Source organism: Macrobrachium nipponense, chromosome 21 (assembly GCF_015104395.2).
Source record: "Macrobrachium nipponense isolate FS-2020 chromosome 21, ASM1510439v2, whole genome shotgun sequence".
Lineage (NCBI taxonomy): Eukaryota > Metazoa > Arthropoda > Malacostraca > Decapoda > Palaemonidae > Macrobrachium > Macrobrachium nipponense.
In genome coordinates, this window is record NC_087212.1 from 45,735,809 (window position 1) to 45,751,734 (window position 15,926).

At 34.6% G+C, this 15,926-nt stretch overlaps 1 protein-coding gene across 8 annotated transcripts in view; it reads right to left on the bottom strand.

Annotated features, from left to right (window-relative positions):
- Nucleotides 1-14,865, bottom strand: part of LOC135197995 (bromodomain-containing protein 1-like) — a 221,667-nt gene extending 206,802 nt beyond the window's left edge. For 2 of the 8 annotated variants that reach the window (XM_064225328.1, XM_064225327.1), the window contains exons 1-2: nt 14,634-14,865; nt 11,471-11,677 (exon numbers count right to left, since the gene is read on the bottom strand). In XM_064225328.1, coding sequence (XP_064081398.1) covers nt 11,471-11,657 — 187 coding nt within the window. In that variant the 5' untranslated portion in view covers nt 11,658-11,677; nt 14,634-14,865. The remainder of the gene's footprint in view (nt 1-11,470; nt 11,678-14,633) is intronic. The other 6 variants (XM_064225326.1, XM_064225323.1, XM_064225324.1 and 3 more) reach the window with 6 other exon arrangements.
- Between the last annotated feature and the right edge of the window lie 1,061 nt (nt 14,866-15,926).

Sequence of the window (15,926 nt, forward strand, 5' to 3'; positions counted from 1 at the left end):
GCCTTGCTCCCTCTTCTCTGCGAGCATATATCTACTTCACTGAGGGCTTCTTCGCTGAAAACAAAAGTACCATCTTCAGTAACCTGGAGGAAATAAAGGGTTGCATGCCCATGAAAAAAGTCGATGCGGGTGAAGGCAGTGGTACTGGTGAAATGAAGTCTGAAAAACTGACCAGCAGAAATCTAGAGAGAGAAGCGTAAGCAGATAATGGAGTCTTCTGATCCCCTATAGCTGCTTCATCAGAGGAGACTGGAGATAAGGATAAAACCGCAGGTGCCTGGCGAGCCAAAGGAGCCTTGTTGAGTAAGCACAAAATACTATCTAGCTTACTCTGAATGGGATCAACACCAGTTGCAACCTGGGCTACTTCAACAGGTAGAACCAAGGGGCGACTGCCTGTGGGCAGACCCCAGCAACCTCCCTTGACCTACCAGTTTAACTCCTCCCAGGTTCAGAGGAGTATGTCAGTGGCCCTCGCCTTGGAGAATCTGTGGGATGTGCAGTTACCTCCTCCACTAACACTTCACCAACACTTTGCTCTACGGGGCACTCCGACGCACTCAATTTTTCCATCAGGACTTTCACTGAGGAACCAATTTGTTTCATGGTCTCAACCAATAAAGCAAACCACTTGTCAAATTTTGCTTCAAGATTGGCAATGAGGTTGGGATTGGAAGCATGGGAGCCAGATGCGGGAGACGGTGGAACAGTTAGAGAAACAAGAACAGGGGCCAATGAAATAATAGGAACATGAGAATCAGATTTTGCATCAGAAGATTCCTGGCTAGCTACTGATTTACTTACTAGTCTCCGCCCTAGCAATTGCCTTTCCTTTCCTATCTCTAGTCAATTTCTTCAAATGATATTTTAAGGTTTACCACTTCCTAACATCCCAGTCATTCCATTCTGAACATCTTAAGTTAAATGAAAAATTTTCCACGGCAATCTGTAAACATCATATGCGAGTCATAAGATTCTTTGGTTAGGTGTATATTGCAGCCTTTAACGCAACACCTAAAGTAAGATGAACTTGAGTCCAACATCATCAAAGATGGGTAAAATAGTCAAAATCAATAACAACACCTAAAGTAAGATGAACTTGAGTCCGACATCATCAAAGATGGGTAAAATAGTCAAAATCTATAACAAGGTCTAGAGAGAACCTACCACTAACTAAATAGTGCCGAATTGGATAACAAATGAAAATATGTCAGGAATTTCAATGAAAGCTACCAGAAAAGTCAGGAATTTCAAAACAAAGCTGCAGCCAACAACTGGTATACTATAGCCATCAGACAGCAGAGAGCAACACACTGAGTTCCTTGCCAAGTTGTTGTTCTCTTTCCCTGAAAGTGGGCTGGGTCATTGTTACCTACCCAAAACAAAAAACTATACCCTATCGGCTCCTTCTTGGCGATTTGGGCGTGGCCCCTACGTTACCAAATGTACTCCTCGCGAATTTTTAAAGGCCTACCTTCCCATTTACCCCTTTTAATCCGTGCGTCTGTCAAGGAGGTTTACCCTCCTTGGCGTTTGTTAATGTCTCATGGGAGCAATATATATATATATATATATAGTATATATATATATATATATTATATATATATATATATATATATATATATATTATATCCTATATATATAATATACATAATATATATATATATATCTATATATATATATTATATATATATATATATATATATAATATTATATATATATATATAATATATATATATATAGTATATATATATGATATATATATATAGATCATAGAGAGAGAGAGAGAGAGAGAGGAGAGAGAGAGAGAGAGAGAGAGGGACGAGAGAGAGAGAGGGGGAGAAGATTGAGAGGGGAGAGAGAGAGAGAGAGAGAGAGCAGCATAAATATACAAGTGAAATTATCGGCAGCTATTCAATTTACCATCTTTACATAATATAGTCCCTCGTTTCTTTCCGTTAAGAGTATTCATAACTTTTTTCTATTCTTATATCTTCATAAGGGTTTGTCAAAACAAATAAATTATTATTTGGGTCATGAATGTCATATAGTGATAATAATAGACAAGAATGACAAGACTATAATATATAGATAATATTACTGCACGTTATAAATAGAAAACTTCTAAGAAACAATTTGTTATATATATAAGTAAATTAATTTTGGGAACTGAAAAGAATATTTGCATTAAGAATGGAACCAGCCCAGCATGAAAGACAATTAAGCGACGACTACCTTTCCCAGTAGGGGGTTTAGTCCCAGCTGTTTGACGTCTTTATGCCCTAAGGTCAGCTTAACACCTGAGAGAAGAACTGGCAGCACTGGAAAATATTTTTGCAAAGTTTAAGAAAAAACATGTTGTTTTTCTGTTGTTAAAAGCCAGAAAATCACGAGGGCTTTCAATAATCGGCAAAAATTAATTAGAAATCAAGTACATTTACGTTGTATAACTTATGCTGCCTTCAAATCCCTTACAACATGAGTGGGAATATATGATTTGGCATCGCCAGTGTCCTACCCTTTTCGCCATCAAGGAACCGATAGGGTATAGCACAACATGCAAATTTGAACATTTACCTGCTGGGTGAGTGAAACTCTTAGCTATGTAATTACTGGGCAAGTTACTTAAATAAAAGCTTGATTTTACTGATGATAAACAGTAGATGACACCAACAGCTCACCAGATGCAAAAACAAGCATGTGCTAATAAACAAGGGAAGAAAAGAGAAGAATTTTTTGGGTGCACTAACATAGTTGCAATAGTAATGAAGCGTTCTTGCTACAGCATTGAGACACTACACAACAAGAAGCAGGGATAATTCATTAGTGTGCCTTGAGATTCAAGAAATATTTGATGAAAAAATTCATTGTCACATTTAAGACACTATCTTAGAATAGAGATCAATACATACTGAATTGTGAGTATAAATACCAGTACAGTTCATCCAGGATACAAAGATTCTTTTAAAAAATATTGGGAACTCTCATTAATAGGTAGTTTAACTAGACAACTGAGATTGGCCTTGAGAATTAAATATAAGCAGTACATTACAAACATACAACATATGAGAAGCAACATGATCACTGCTGATAACTTTATTAGGCTACCAAGATGGCAAGAGTATGGACGGTATAATATATGAAATCTCTTAACAGTTCCTGAGTACTGGCTAAGGTTAAAGTATACTACAATGGATGCCCAGATTCATGGGAAAACCAGTCTAAAATTCCTTATACCTGAGTATTTTAAGTTTTACCACAAAAAGTGCATTTAGTCATGAACATTATATGAAAATACAAAAATTTGTGAATATTTCTCAGTCAAAAATACTGCAAATAGGTGAATTTTCCTTAAATAATGTGTATATATGTTCTACACAGAAATATGCAAATTGTTGAGTCCACGAATCCAAGGGGTTTGCTGTACTGTATTGTAGAAAACCTATGGAACTTGGAAAAGCAATTTTGCTTTTTGGCAAAGGCTGTACTTGATCATAAAAAATGCAAGGAAAGTGCACACTGAACGGACAAAAGACACTAAACAGATGGTTGATTTCTCTTAAGGCACACCTACATATGCAAGTTCTTTTACCACCTTTGTACCAATTTTGAATGAAATACCTTAAGCCATGTAGGAGTTAAAATAAGGTAAGCATGGACAAACAACTGAGGGGAAATAGCTTTGCCTGGTGTGGACCAAACAACTGATAATGAGAACTGACTAAGCTCTCCCAAGTTATCATGACATCTTTTACAGAAGTAGTACTTTAGTCTTCAGTAATTACCATATTTGATGGCATATAATACCCCACCTCTCCAATTTCAGAAGAGAATATTATGAAAAATAATTTTTTGTGTTTACATATACCTAACCATTTAATGTTGTCTAAATATACAGCTACAGAATGGCAGAAAAAAAAACTTGGACAAAACATGCAACTAAGACAGAAGGAAAAATCTTTCATCATAATAATTCTACTGTCATTTACAAAAGAAAACAAAAGCAGACTAAGTACTGTAAGTATACGTACATAAGCTGAAAACTGACAAATGGACAACCTCCGATCATGCACATCTCCATATGATGGTCTACTCCAAAACTAATTGCCTATCATGAATATCTAAACATAATGGTCTTCCTGTGCACAATTCAACTGAAATCTCTGCATCCATAAATGAAGAATTACAATGCTAAGGTAAGTGTAACAGACACAGGTGGCCAACAAAGGGAAAACCACTGACTGTGTAAGGGGGAGGCTGATAAATAAATTATCCACCTTTTCAGAAATTGGAACTTTCAATCAAAAATACTAACCATTGGATAAAGTGGTGACGGGATTATTGCTTTACTCAGTAGTTCTCATATGACATTTGTTGTCGGTGGATGATTGTAAAATTACACATACCAAATTTTCTTTCTGACAATTAGCATTCGCTGAATTTTTGGCATAGGGTTATGAGGGTTCTCAGTATTTCTCAGTTAAAGATTGAAAAATTATGCGACATACTGATTTATAAATGATGATTTGCTTTCTCTACATTCTAGATTTGAGTGGTAAGGGTAACCTAAATTTTTTCTACTAAATACTAGAAAATCACAACAAACATTTCCATCATGAAATATTAAAAAAAAATCCATTACCCAAGTCATTCATATCAGTATGGCTGATGCATGCCTCTAACAAATGCCAAGAGGGCTAAATGCAATTGTTGGACAATTTGTTTAATCAATTCACTATTAACCCTTAAACGCCTATTGGGCGTATTAAACGTCAAAAAAAAATTGTCTGTTGGGTGCTTAATTGACGTATGAAACGTCGACGCAAAAAAGTTTTTAAAAAAATGTGGAAAAATAGTTATAGGCCTACTTGGCAAAAACTTTTGAATCACGCACCTTGAGGGATGCTGGGAGTTCACAGATCAAGCTGTTGTTTTGTTTACAAACGTTACTCAGGCGCGCATGCGCAAATTTCTTTCTTCTCGCACTAAAAAGCATCAGCAACACATCTCAGAAATTATTTCGTCACTTTGACATTATTTTTGCACCATTTTATATTAGCCGTTACAGAGTTTTATATATGGAAATGTGTGCAATTTCATGTAGAATACAAAAAAAAACAACCCATGGTTGTAGCTTTTATCGGTTTTGAGATATTTTCATATAAATAACGATAAGTGCCAAATTTCAACCTTTGGTCAAATTTGACTTGACCGAAATGGTCAAAAAACGCAATTGTAAGATAAAACTTATATTCTAGTAATATTCAATCATTTACCTTCATTTTGCAACAAATTGTAAGTCTCTAGCACAATATTTCGATTTATGGTGAATTTTTGAAAAAAAAAATATTTTCCTTACATCCGCGCGGTAACTCTTCTGAAAAAATCAGTAATTTTTTCGTCCGATTGTCATAATGTTTGCACAGTTTTACATTAGCCGTTACATAAAGTTTTATATATGAATGTATGCGCAATTTCATGTAGAATATAACAAAAAACAACCCATGGTTGTAGCTTTTATCAGTTTTGAAATATTTTCATATAAATAACGATATAGAAAAAATTCTACCTTCCGTCAACTTTGATTCGACCGAAATGGTCGAAAAACGTAATTGTAAGATAAAACTCTTATATTCTAGTAATATTCAATCATTTACCTTTATTTTGCAACAAATTGGAAGTCTCTAGCACAATATTTCTATTCATGGTGAATTTTTGAAATAAAACTTTTTCCTTACATCTGCGCGGTAACTCTTCCGAAAAAATCAGAAATTTTTCGTCCGATTGTCGTAATGTTTGCACCGTTTTATATTAGCCGTTACATAAAGTTTTATATATGAAAATATGTGCAATTTCATGTAGAATACAACAAAAAACAACCCATGGTTGTAGCTTTTATCAGTTTTGAAATATTTTCATACAAATAACTATGTGCCAAAATTTCAACCTTCGGTCAATTTTGACTCAACCGAAATGGTTGAAAAACGCAATTGTAAGCTAAAACTATTACATTCCAGTAATATTCAATCATTTACCTTTATTTTGCAACAAATTGGAAGTCTCTAGCACAATATTTTGATTTATAGTGAATTTTTGAAAAAGAAACTTTTTCATTACGTCCGTGCGGTAACTCTTCTGAAAAAATCAAATTTTTTTGTCCGATTGTCATAATATTTGCTCAGTTTTATACCAGCCGTTAGATAAAGTTTTATATATGAAAATGTGCACAATTTCATGTAGAATACAACAAAAAACAACCCATGGTTGTAGCTTTTATCAGTTTTGAAATATTTTCATATAAATAATGACATAGAAAAAATTCGACCTTTGGTCAACTTTAACTCTACCGAAATGGTCAAAAACTACAATTGCAAGCTACAACACTTACAGTCTAGTAATATTCAATCAATTACCTTCATTTTGCAACAAACGGGAAGTCTCTAGAACATATTTTGATTTATGGTGAATTTTTGAAAACAACTTTTTTTTTACATCTGCGCGTTACGAATTAATGCATCATATTGTGATAATATTTTCTGTGTTTCTTTGCTCGTATTACTATTTGTTATATACCAAAATCATCTCAATTTAGTGTACAATACAATAAAAAAATAATTAACTCATTAGCTTTAACGGTTTGCTCACAGCGCGATTTGTATACAATTACATATGAATTTTTTTTCGCACGGTCATATATTCTAATATTTATTATATGATAATGATATTTTTTTTCATTTCTGATGGTTGCATACTAAACTACAGGCAATGACAAAAAAAAGGAGCCAAAAATGAACTCTTAATCTTGAAAACTAAGCATGCTGTGATTTTCTAAAAATAAACTTTTTTTTCCGCTTCGGCGCTCGCTCCCGAACGCCGCCGGCATACGTGAGACACTTTCGGAAATACCCGCTCGGCGTTTAAGGGTTAAATTCACTACTCCAAAAGGCTTTCCAGATATTAAACAAGAGGTGCACAGCACAATATTGCCACCTACACAGTGCCTGCTTTGTGTAATCTTCATTTTCCATTCAATGCCAAAACTAATAGCTACGTCTGATAAAAAGGAAAAAAATTATAGTCTAAATGGAAACAACCCTCCCTTTACCACAATATAAAAATCACAACATTCATTAGACATAATTACATTCTATTTTATCAAATTAAAAAAGAAGTTACTCAACAGTACTGAGTTTTTTCATTATCTGATCATAATTTGCAATGAAACCAATCTTTTCTGATGGTCTTAACAAATAGAGAACATCAATAATCATGATTAAGAACACCAATAATCATGATTATTAACTTAATCATAATGTGAATCTCCAAATATCGACCTGAAACTCTGCAAATAATGAATAATCTCGGGCAATTTCTGTAAACTTAACTATAACGTTAGGTAGTTCAGCAACTGCATAACATGCGTATGCTGTACAACTATCCTCTGAGTTAATTGTCACGCTATACTTCACCAAATTTTATCTTACTAATCAGAGTTAAGGCATCCTAAAATGATTGGTAGCTAAAACAGCAAAGCAAATGCTCAACCACACCAATGGTAACAGACACCACTCAAACAAAGGCAAGTTCCCAAACATGCCTTTCCTCAATATACACAGATGATTACTTGACTATTCTAGATACTACAATAACCATCTAAAAATCATCTAATGTTGTAATATACCTTAAAAATATATGACCATTCCATGCAATGAAGAATGAAGCATAGTAAAAACCTTGTTATTTGGTACCATATTTAATTCTGCAAAATTAAGTTTCTCCATATTTTCCTTTTTGTGTATAAAAATAGCTTAACATTTCAAATAGCATATCATAAGCCTTTCGTACCAAGAAGTGTGGATCTCTAAACTTACAGATAGACAAAACTGAAACCTCCCAAATCACTTAATTCAGACTGGCACGCAGAAATCTTATTACTTGTGGATTTTATATATTTCTGCATTTCACTGACCTCTCCTATTCATATGTTTTGGGTAAGGTAATCATACTCGAGTATATTACCCTTCGATAAAAAATTATTAATCCAAAGACCTTGCTCAAGAGTGAATGAGGTTTGAAAGAGGTAACAGGAGGAAAACCTCACAGCTGCACTAGGAAACAATTATCTAAACATTGTAGTGTCTAGATCTTCATGTTGTGTGTGTGTGTGTGTGTGTAAGGTTTATTATAGCAATATCATCATTTGGTCTGTTAGAACGCAGTACCAGTGGATTTTAGATTTTGTTCAAAAAATATGAAATAAAGTCCTATAGTACTGGGCAGTGACTTAAATCCAACAAGACCACCTCCCAAACTTACCCTCATTTGTCACCTCAGCCTGTATTCAAACTAAAACAATATTCCTTCCTTTTTTCCCTTTCTGTAAAACTCTAAGCTCAAAAAATACTTTTAGCACTGATTTTAAAATAATGAAACCATTAACAAATAATAGTACCAGATAATAGGGTTTTCAATTTATTTATCTTTTCAATTTATATTTGTAATTGCATCTATCCTTTTAAAGCACGTGCTACAGCACTAAAATAAAAAAATACATCAAGTCAAAATATAACTAACTATAAACCACTCTAGAATGGGAATACTGTACCTCTGCCAATGCCAACAATAAGAGCTCATACTTCCATCTACCAAATTAAGATACCTGACTGCATCAACATGAAATCTTAAAAGGATGAAAGAGCATCTCTATTAGTCATAAATGGAAGAGGTATTAAATTTTGGAATTAAATCGCCAATGTAAGCACATAGAGCTTCAATTTATTCAGTATTAGGATAATTAAATGTGAAAAGATCATTGATTTATAACACGTTCCACCTCAAAACCGGATCAACTTATTGTTGGCAAAGGTAATCCCCTGAGCAACAATAACCGTAATGAAATAATTTCCTGACTTTCAAGGCGAGATTAACTTCATGAATGTGCTGAATGTTAGATGACATACTGTTACTGACTGGATGAAGATTTGCACAATTTTTGAAAAATATTACAGCAAATATATGACATACGATAACTTGGCAAAATCATTAACACAAAGAGTTAAATTTAGAACCATGGGTCTACATTTCATTGATATAATGATTTATTTGTCAAAAACAATGAAATCAATATAAAAAAAATTATAAAAATGAATTAATCAGTGAGACTTAAAAAGACTTTTGTTCCCAATAATTTGACATAAATCACTAGTTTCTATACCAATGTAATTTAATCAAAATCAGGCAACATTTATCTTAATTCCTCATGACTGACAATAAGCCAGCAACTGGGCTGCAAGCATTGTCATAACTTTCCATTATACTCACTGACTTTCTGACTTTCAAACAATTCATACACCACTAACAAGTGATATTTTAATTGGCAACTCCCAAGTTCTGTATAATTACGGTCACTTTTGTTACCAAAAAATGCTGGTATGGCATACAGAGGAAAATGAATAATAGTATGTATTTGATATATACTACTGACTATTCACATCAATGGAGATCTAAATCAGATAATGAATCTCATAAAAGGAAAAGCTGACATAAAATCGTATAATGATGATGATGATGATGAGCTAATAATACTTTATGAATAATTATGGTCATGACTTATGCAATGAGACATGAAGCTGTTGAAAACAAACTCCACATGCAAGAAAGAGGCACAACGTATTTTGTCACTACACCATAAATGGTCATGTAAATGAAAAGATGATCCAACACAAAGTTATTTCTACTGTAAATATCTACTGTGCTTCATATTCACACATAGGTATACAAACTCAAAAGCCAGATACAACAGAACAACTTCATTGGATCACTGATTTAAATGTTCTTCATTTTCCTAGGATGGTCCAATATGGTTAGCAATCAAAATAATCATGCCTAATCTAATAAGAAAAAACAAAAAAAATTTCCATATTGATCCATTACTTATATTTAGTTTATTTCATGGTCACATTATCATTCTGGACACTAACATCCCTCTGAAATACTTAATGCAGATACCAATCCATGCATGATGAAGACTCAGGTCAACTAACAGAAATCAAAGTTCATGTTTCCATGATAAGTGGAAGATACAGAAGATGGGAATAGGACCTTGTAGTATATGAAATGGAATGGAATATAAAATTAAGGCCAAAGATCAAGTGCTGGGACCTATGGGGTCAATCAGTGCTGAAAAGGAAACTGAGAGTACAATGGCTTGAGAGGTGTAACAGGAGGAAAATCTTAGTCACACTATGAAACAATTGTTAGGAGGGGGTGTATAGCAACATGGAAGAAAGAGAATATGAATGGTGGTCTAGTAATAGGAATGAAAGAGTTGCAGCTATGGGCCAAAGGAGAGCAGCAAAGAATCTTCAATAATGCCTACAATGCACTGTGTGAGGTGCACTGACAGCACTAACAGGGCTTGTATAATACATATGTAACAAATGTAAGGAGCTGCTATGGCCCTGAGGATCCACCCAGGCAAAATCAATCACGACTGCCATCTTTACATCACAAGGACTGTAGTGTCAGGAAAGATTTTGTGACCATGAAAGGGGTTAACTAAACGTAATGGGTTGTACTGAAATATTTACAAATTCTTCAAAACTTAAATATATTGGATAAACTGTTTCAAAGATGAAATTACTCATGGTTTCACTAAATATACACTAACATGGCAAGTGAGACTAATTTAAAATCAAGAAAAAAATTAATCCAGAATGATGACCATTCAAAATGAAATGTCATATTCTTGTATAGGTTAACAACACCTGTCAAAATAAACTACAAACTTATGTGACGTCTTCATTCACTCAGTGGAATACTATATAACAGGCTTCAATAATCACCACTATAAGAAATTGGTCCAGTTGTCTGGAAATTCATTTTGCAGTACATAATATGCTTTATGTACATAGAAAAAGAAAACTTCTTTCAAATATTCATCTCTAAATACAGTATTAATTTTTCCAAAGACTATAATCTACATCCTTGAAAATCAGTTTCCAAAAGCAATGAACACAATACATACCTAAAAGTTAAAACCGAGGGTTAGATTATGAAGCAAAATTAACAACTTCAATACATGACAGCACTACAACTTATATGCAACCCTGTCAACAACGTGTTACGCTGAAGATATTAATGGTCTTTTATGAATTCTGTACTTCTTCAAATCTAAATGAAGCATTTTTACTTACAAAACTAGATGCCTATGAATATATCAAAAGAAAACTTGTGGAATATTTTTCTGCACTTCAAAAGAAAAATCTTTGTATTACATTACCAAAGGACACAGATAGCTCCCCTCAAAAAACAAAACAAAACAAAAAACACACACTGCAATAGACCATACAAAACGCATTCTGCTCAATTGTGAAAATACAGGAATAAAATGCTACAAGCCAAGTGCTTACTGGATGAACGTCTTCACAAGCTATTTATATTTAAATTTACCTTCTAAGTCTTTACTTACCGGATTTGGGCGTAACAACATTTGGTGGAGGATTTTCATGGTCGTACGTTGTCATGTGGTTCTGGATTCCAGAAAGACTGCGGTAAATCCTACCACAGGATGCATGAGGGCACTCGTAAGGGGGTTTGGTCATTCGACAATGTTCCAGGAACTGGTCCATGTCAAAACCAAGGCCTAAGCGAGGCATCTTGAATTAACTAATTATATCTGAAAAACAGAAAATAAGAAAAATTAAATAAGTTGCACATTACTCTTCCATCCAAAAATTAAAATCATTCTAGTTGTAATTCTATGGAAGCAAGCAATGTATAAATGATAATACTGTTCTATGCACTAAATTCAGTAATGACATGACAAAAAATATGGAATTTTAGAATAAAAAAAATATTTTTTTCTTAAGATCTACATATTTCTTCAATATATAATTATTATATATAAATGCACAACTAAGTTTGGACGGACAAGTAAAATTCAGCAATTTACATAAATACATTTTTAAACTGTTCATTATCTTCATCACTGATACCATAACTACCAATTTAATAAAAGTTTTCTTTGCCACATGGCATGGGGTTATTTCAGTACATTTTACATTCTGGTAAGAAAAATGGATAATAATAAAAATGAACTGCCCCCATATGACTAACAAACTCACTACATCAGATTTAAAGTTTGTCAATAAAGGTAAAATGTGAGAAACTTTAAGGATACTTTTGGAATATAACAAGGGCTTAAAAAGTTAAAAGCCCAGGTATCCATTTTGAAATTTTAGTAATCTATTTACATTTTTATCTATTTATTAATTTGTTGATTTTTTCTTTTTCTTAAACTCTTAGCTAATATGTGAACCATATATTTTTCTGGGTACTTCTACATGTTTAGTACCACTCCCTCGGGGATGAGGGTAAAAACATAATACAAAGTGAGATCTCTTCTTTCTGTATTTCCCTTTGCCTCCTCTTACCTCTTTCAGATGAGCAAACTACTCTTTGGGCATTTGAATTTCAAGTCAATAGCCCCTATGCGCTAGTTCCCTACAAATAGGGTTCATATTCTCAATTCGTAATAATAATAAAATCTAGTAGAAAGTATCACTCACTAATGTTGCAGTACCATGGGACAACAGGGTAGATGAGAAAGAAAGAAAAAATTAATAAGTAACAGGACCTAAAAATAGACATAAGAAGCATATGGGATATATATGCCAGTGTAAATTGAACCCCATAAGCATAAGAACACTAGGCACGATCCAAAGATCCCTGAAAAGGTGCCGGGAAAAACTAGTTGCCGAAGTAGCTCCAGGTTTCATGAAGAAGAGCGTGTTATTAGAAACAGCATGCATAGTGAGAAAAGTGATGGACTTCTAAAGAGGCAGGACGCGACCCGGAACCCCACACTATAAAAACCGGGGCGTTGAATAGGATGACTATGAAAAAAAAAAATAATAATGATAATAATAATTGGGTGAATATCCTAACAGATCCTTTGCCAATAATCAGAATTTCATGTTATGTAGGATCTACCAGCTCTTCTTTACAAAACTTTGTCTGCAAGAGATGTATGACAAAGAAATCTTTTGGTCAAATACATAATAATTGGAAATATTACAAAATTCATCAAGGAGTAACTTTATAAAAAAAAATTTCCATCTCTATCTTTTCTTGCTTTTTATTAGCAAATCTTTTCCTCTCTTTTTGGTATCTTTCACATTTTTTTTTTTTTTACCAAGCATAATGTTATACACAAAATACAAGTTTTTGTGACAGATTACTTTGTGATCTCTACATTTACTGCCTTCCAATTGCTGCTGGACTCCCACCATAAAAGCTGGATATAGCCACAGGGAAAAGAAAAGCACAAAAACTTGCAGCCTGCACCAACAAGAGTGGTCAGAAATGCATAAAATACTGGAGCAAATCAAGAAAAGATAAAATTTGCAGAGAAGCTCCTTACAGAAATATTGTTTATTACTAAAATCTTTTGACTGAACAATATAGAAAAGGGTGTAGTGTGATTATTTGAGAAATTCACCATCTTTTATTAATGTTTTTACACTCATTACTTATGGGCGAGCGCTAAACCCATTTAATTACCCAGAAAAATATATGGTTCACATATCTAGTTCATGTTACACATAATACTACAAAACAATAAGGAATAATATAATAGCTAGTAGGCTACCTCATACCCTATCATAAACAAAACCCTCTTCCTTATTCTATTCACACTGGGTCCACTGACCTTACCTAGTTGTCGTAACACCAAAAAACTTTCAATATAGGCTACTAGCCTACCCTTAACTAGGTAATTCAGAGAGGATGCAGAGTAAGGAGCCAGGAGAAATCCTAACTTTTCTTGAAATTGTGTGTCCTAACCTAACCAAACCTTACCTTTCTAAGTTCCTATCCCTGTCTCCCTAACCTGCATAGCACTACCCAGCGATTCACTTATTTGCTAGGTAGCTACATAGGCTATTGTGTCATTGGGTGCAAAGTCTCCCCCATCAAGTCAAGTCAGATCAGCTTAGGGCACGGCAGCTTAAGATAGGTTAGGTTAAGGGAGGGAGGGTTATCAGCCTAGGTTATGATGCATTTCTTTTTCTAATACCTATAGCAGCCTAATACTAGCTAGCCTGACCCAACCCATTTCCAATTTGCTTTCAAGCAAGCAGCAAACGACGGAAATAATCTGCACAACTCTTCTGCCTGAGCTTTTATCAAATGACCTGTTCTGACCTCATGAGATAAATATATAATTGTTTTACTACCTACCTAGGTATTAATATAGGTATGTAGCAGTAGGTAGCTAGTACCTAATGTAGCAACTGTTCAACGGGCACTTGTCTTAACCTGGTTTGTCATTAATCGAGGATTTATCATAAACTAAATAATGTTAATGGGCAGATGTCATAATAATGCTACCCGCACTCCCTTTCACCCGCCAATAACCACACTTTCACTAGACACAACACTTACGGTAAACGACACTTAATTATCAAGCAACTCGCCAGCACGAACGTCCAGCCCAGTCTGGGACAGTTTCGTCCTGGCCTCTGCTTCGAAAAGCCCTTCATTTAACTTAAATGCAACCTTTTAAAATCACTTAACAAACAAAGTATAAACAAACAGATATCACTCTACTCCTTAGTCTAATTTATATTTACCTCCGCGGTGTAAGAAGAGCAGGAAAAGCGAATAAATATCAGAGTGCGGATCGATGGTTGCATCGCACCGCCACCGCCATTGTTCACCAAAACAACTTTTCTGACTGGGCTCTCGACCAATCAGCGGCCATCGTTGCCACCCCGCCAAATGCAACTGCTGCGAACTTCTATCAATGACATTTCTTCTTCTTCTTCTTTTTCGTATCCTCCTTGCTTTCTTTGTTGAGTCCCTCTCTTTCTTTCTCTCTCGCCACAAGATGCAAGGAACTTCTTGTTTATATTCCTTCTTCTTCTCCTAGATTCCCGAATTGGGTTTTCATCTCTTCTTCGTCAAACGTAAGGAATTTGTAATAATGACATTTCTCTGCACTCTCTCTCTCTCTCTTTTATATTGATATTTCTTCTTCTTCCTCTCCACCTCTTCCTTGATTTCTTTGTTAACTATCTTTTCCTACGCAAATCCATGGAACTCTTGTCAATGTGGTTTCTTCTTCCTATCCACCTCCTCTTAAGTTTCTTTATTGACTATAACCCCCACCTCTCTCTCTCTCTCTCTCTCTCTCTCTCTCTCTCTCTCTCTCTCTCTCTCTCTCTCTCTCTCTCTCTCTCTCAGCGCCTAATGCAAATTCAAGGAACTTCTATCAAAGACATTTTTTCATCCTATCCACCTCCTCCTTAATTTCTTTGTTCTCTCTCTCTCTCTCTCTCTCTCTCTCTCTCTCTCTCTCTGTCAAATGTAAGAAATTTCTGTCAGTTACACTTCTTCGTCATTTCCTCTTTCACATTTTTGCAGTCTCTCTCTCTTACGAATACACGAGCTTCTCTCAATGTCATTTCCTTTTCTTCTTCTCATTGTTTCCTTTGTTAAGCCTCTCCACCGCCTCACTCTCTCTGCCAAGTGCCAATGGAAGGAACTTCTATCCATGACATTTCGTCTTCTCCGACTCCTTGATTTCTTTGTTAACGCTCTCTCTCTCTCTCTCTCTCTCTCTCTCTCTCTCTCTCTCTCTCTCTCTCTCTCTCTCTCTCTCTCTCTCTCTCTCGTATGAGGGCACTATATGTATGTGCCCTATGATTCGTAATTCTCAGGCACATTATGTCCACAACCCAAACATTTTTTTTTTTATAATAAATGTTAGTCTACATAGTAAGAGTAAAGTGTAGACTATCACTTAAAATGGTTTGTTGTCAATTACAAGAGGAAATAGCATTAGCAAAAATGTAAAATTTTAGGATATTCATGGCAATAATTCATAGTTAATTTTTTGCCATTTCCGGGATAGTCAAAACCTA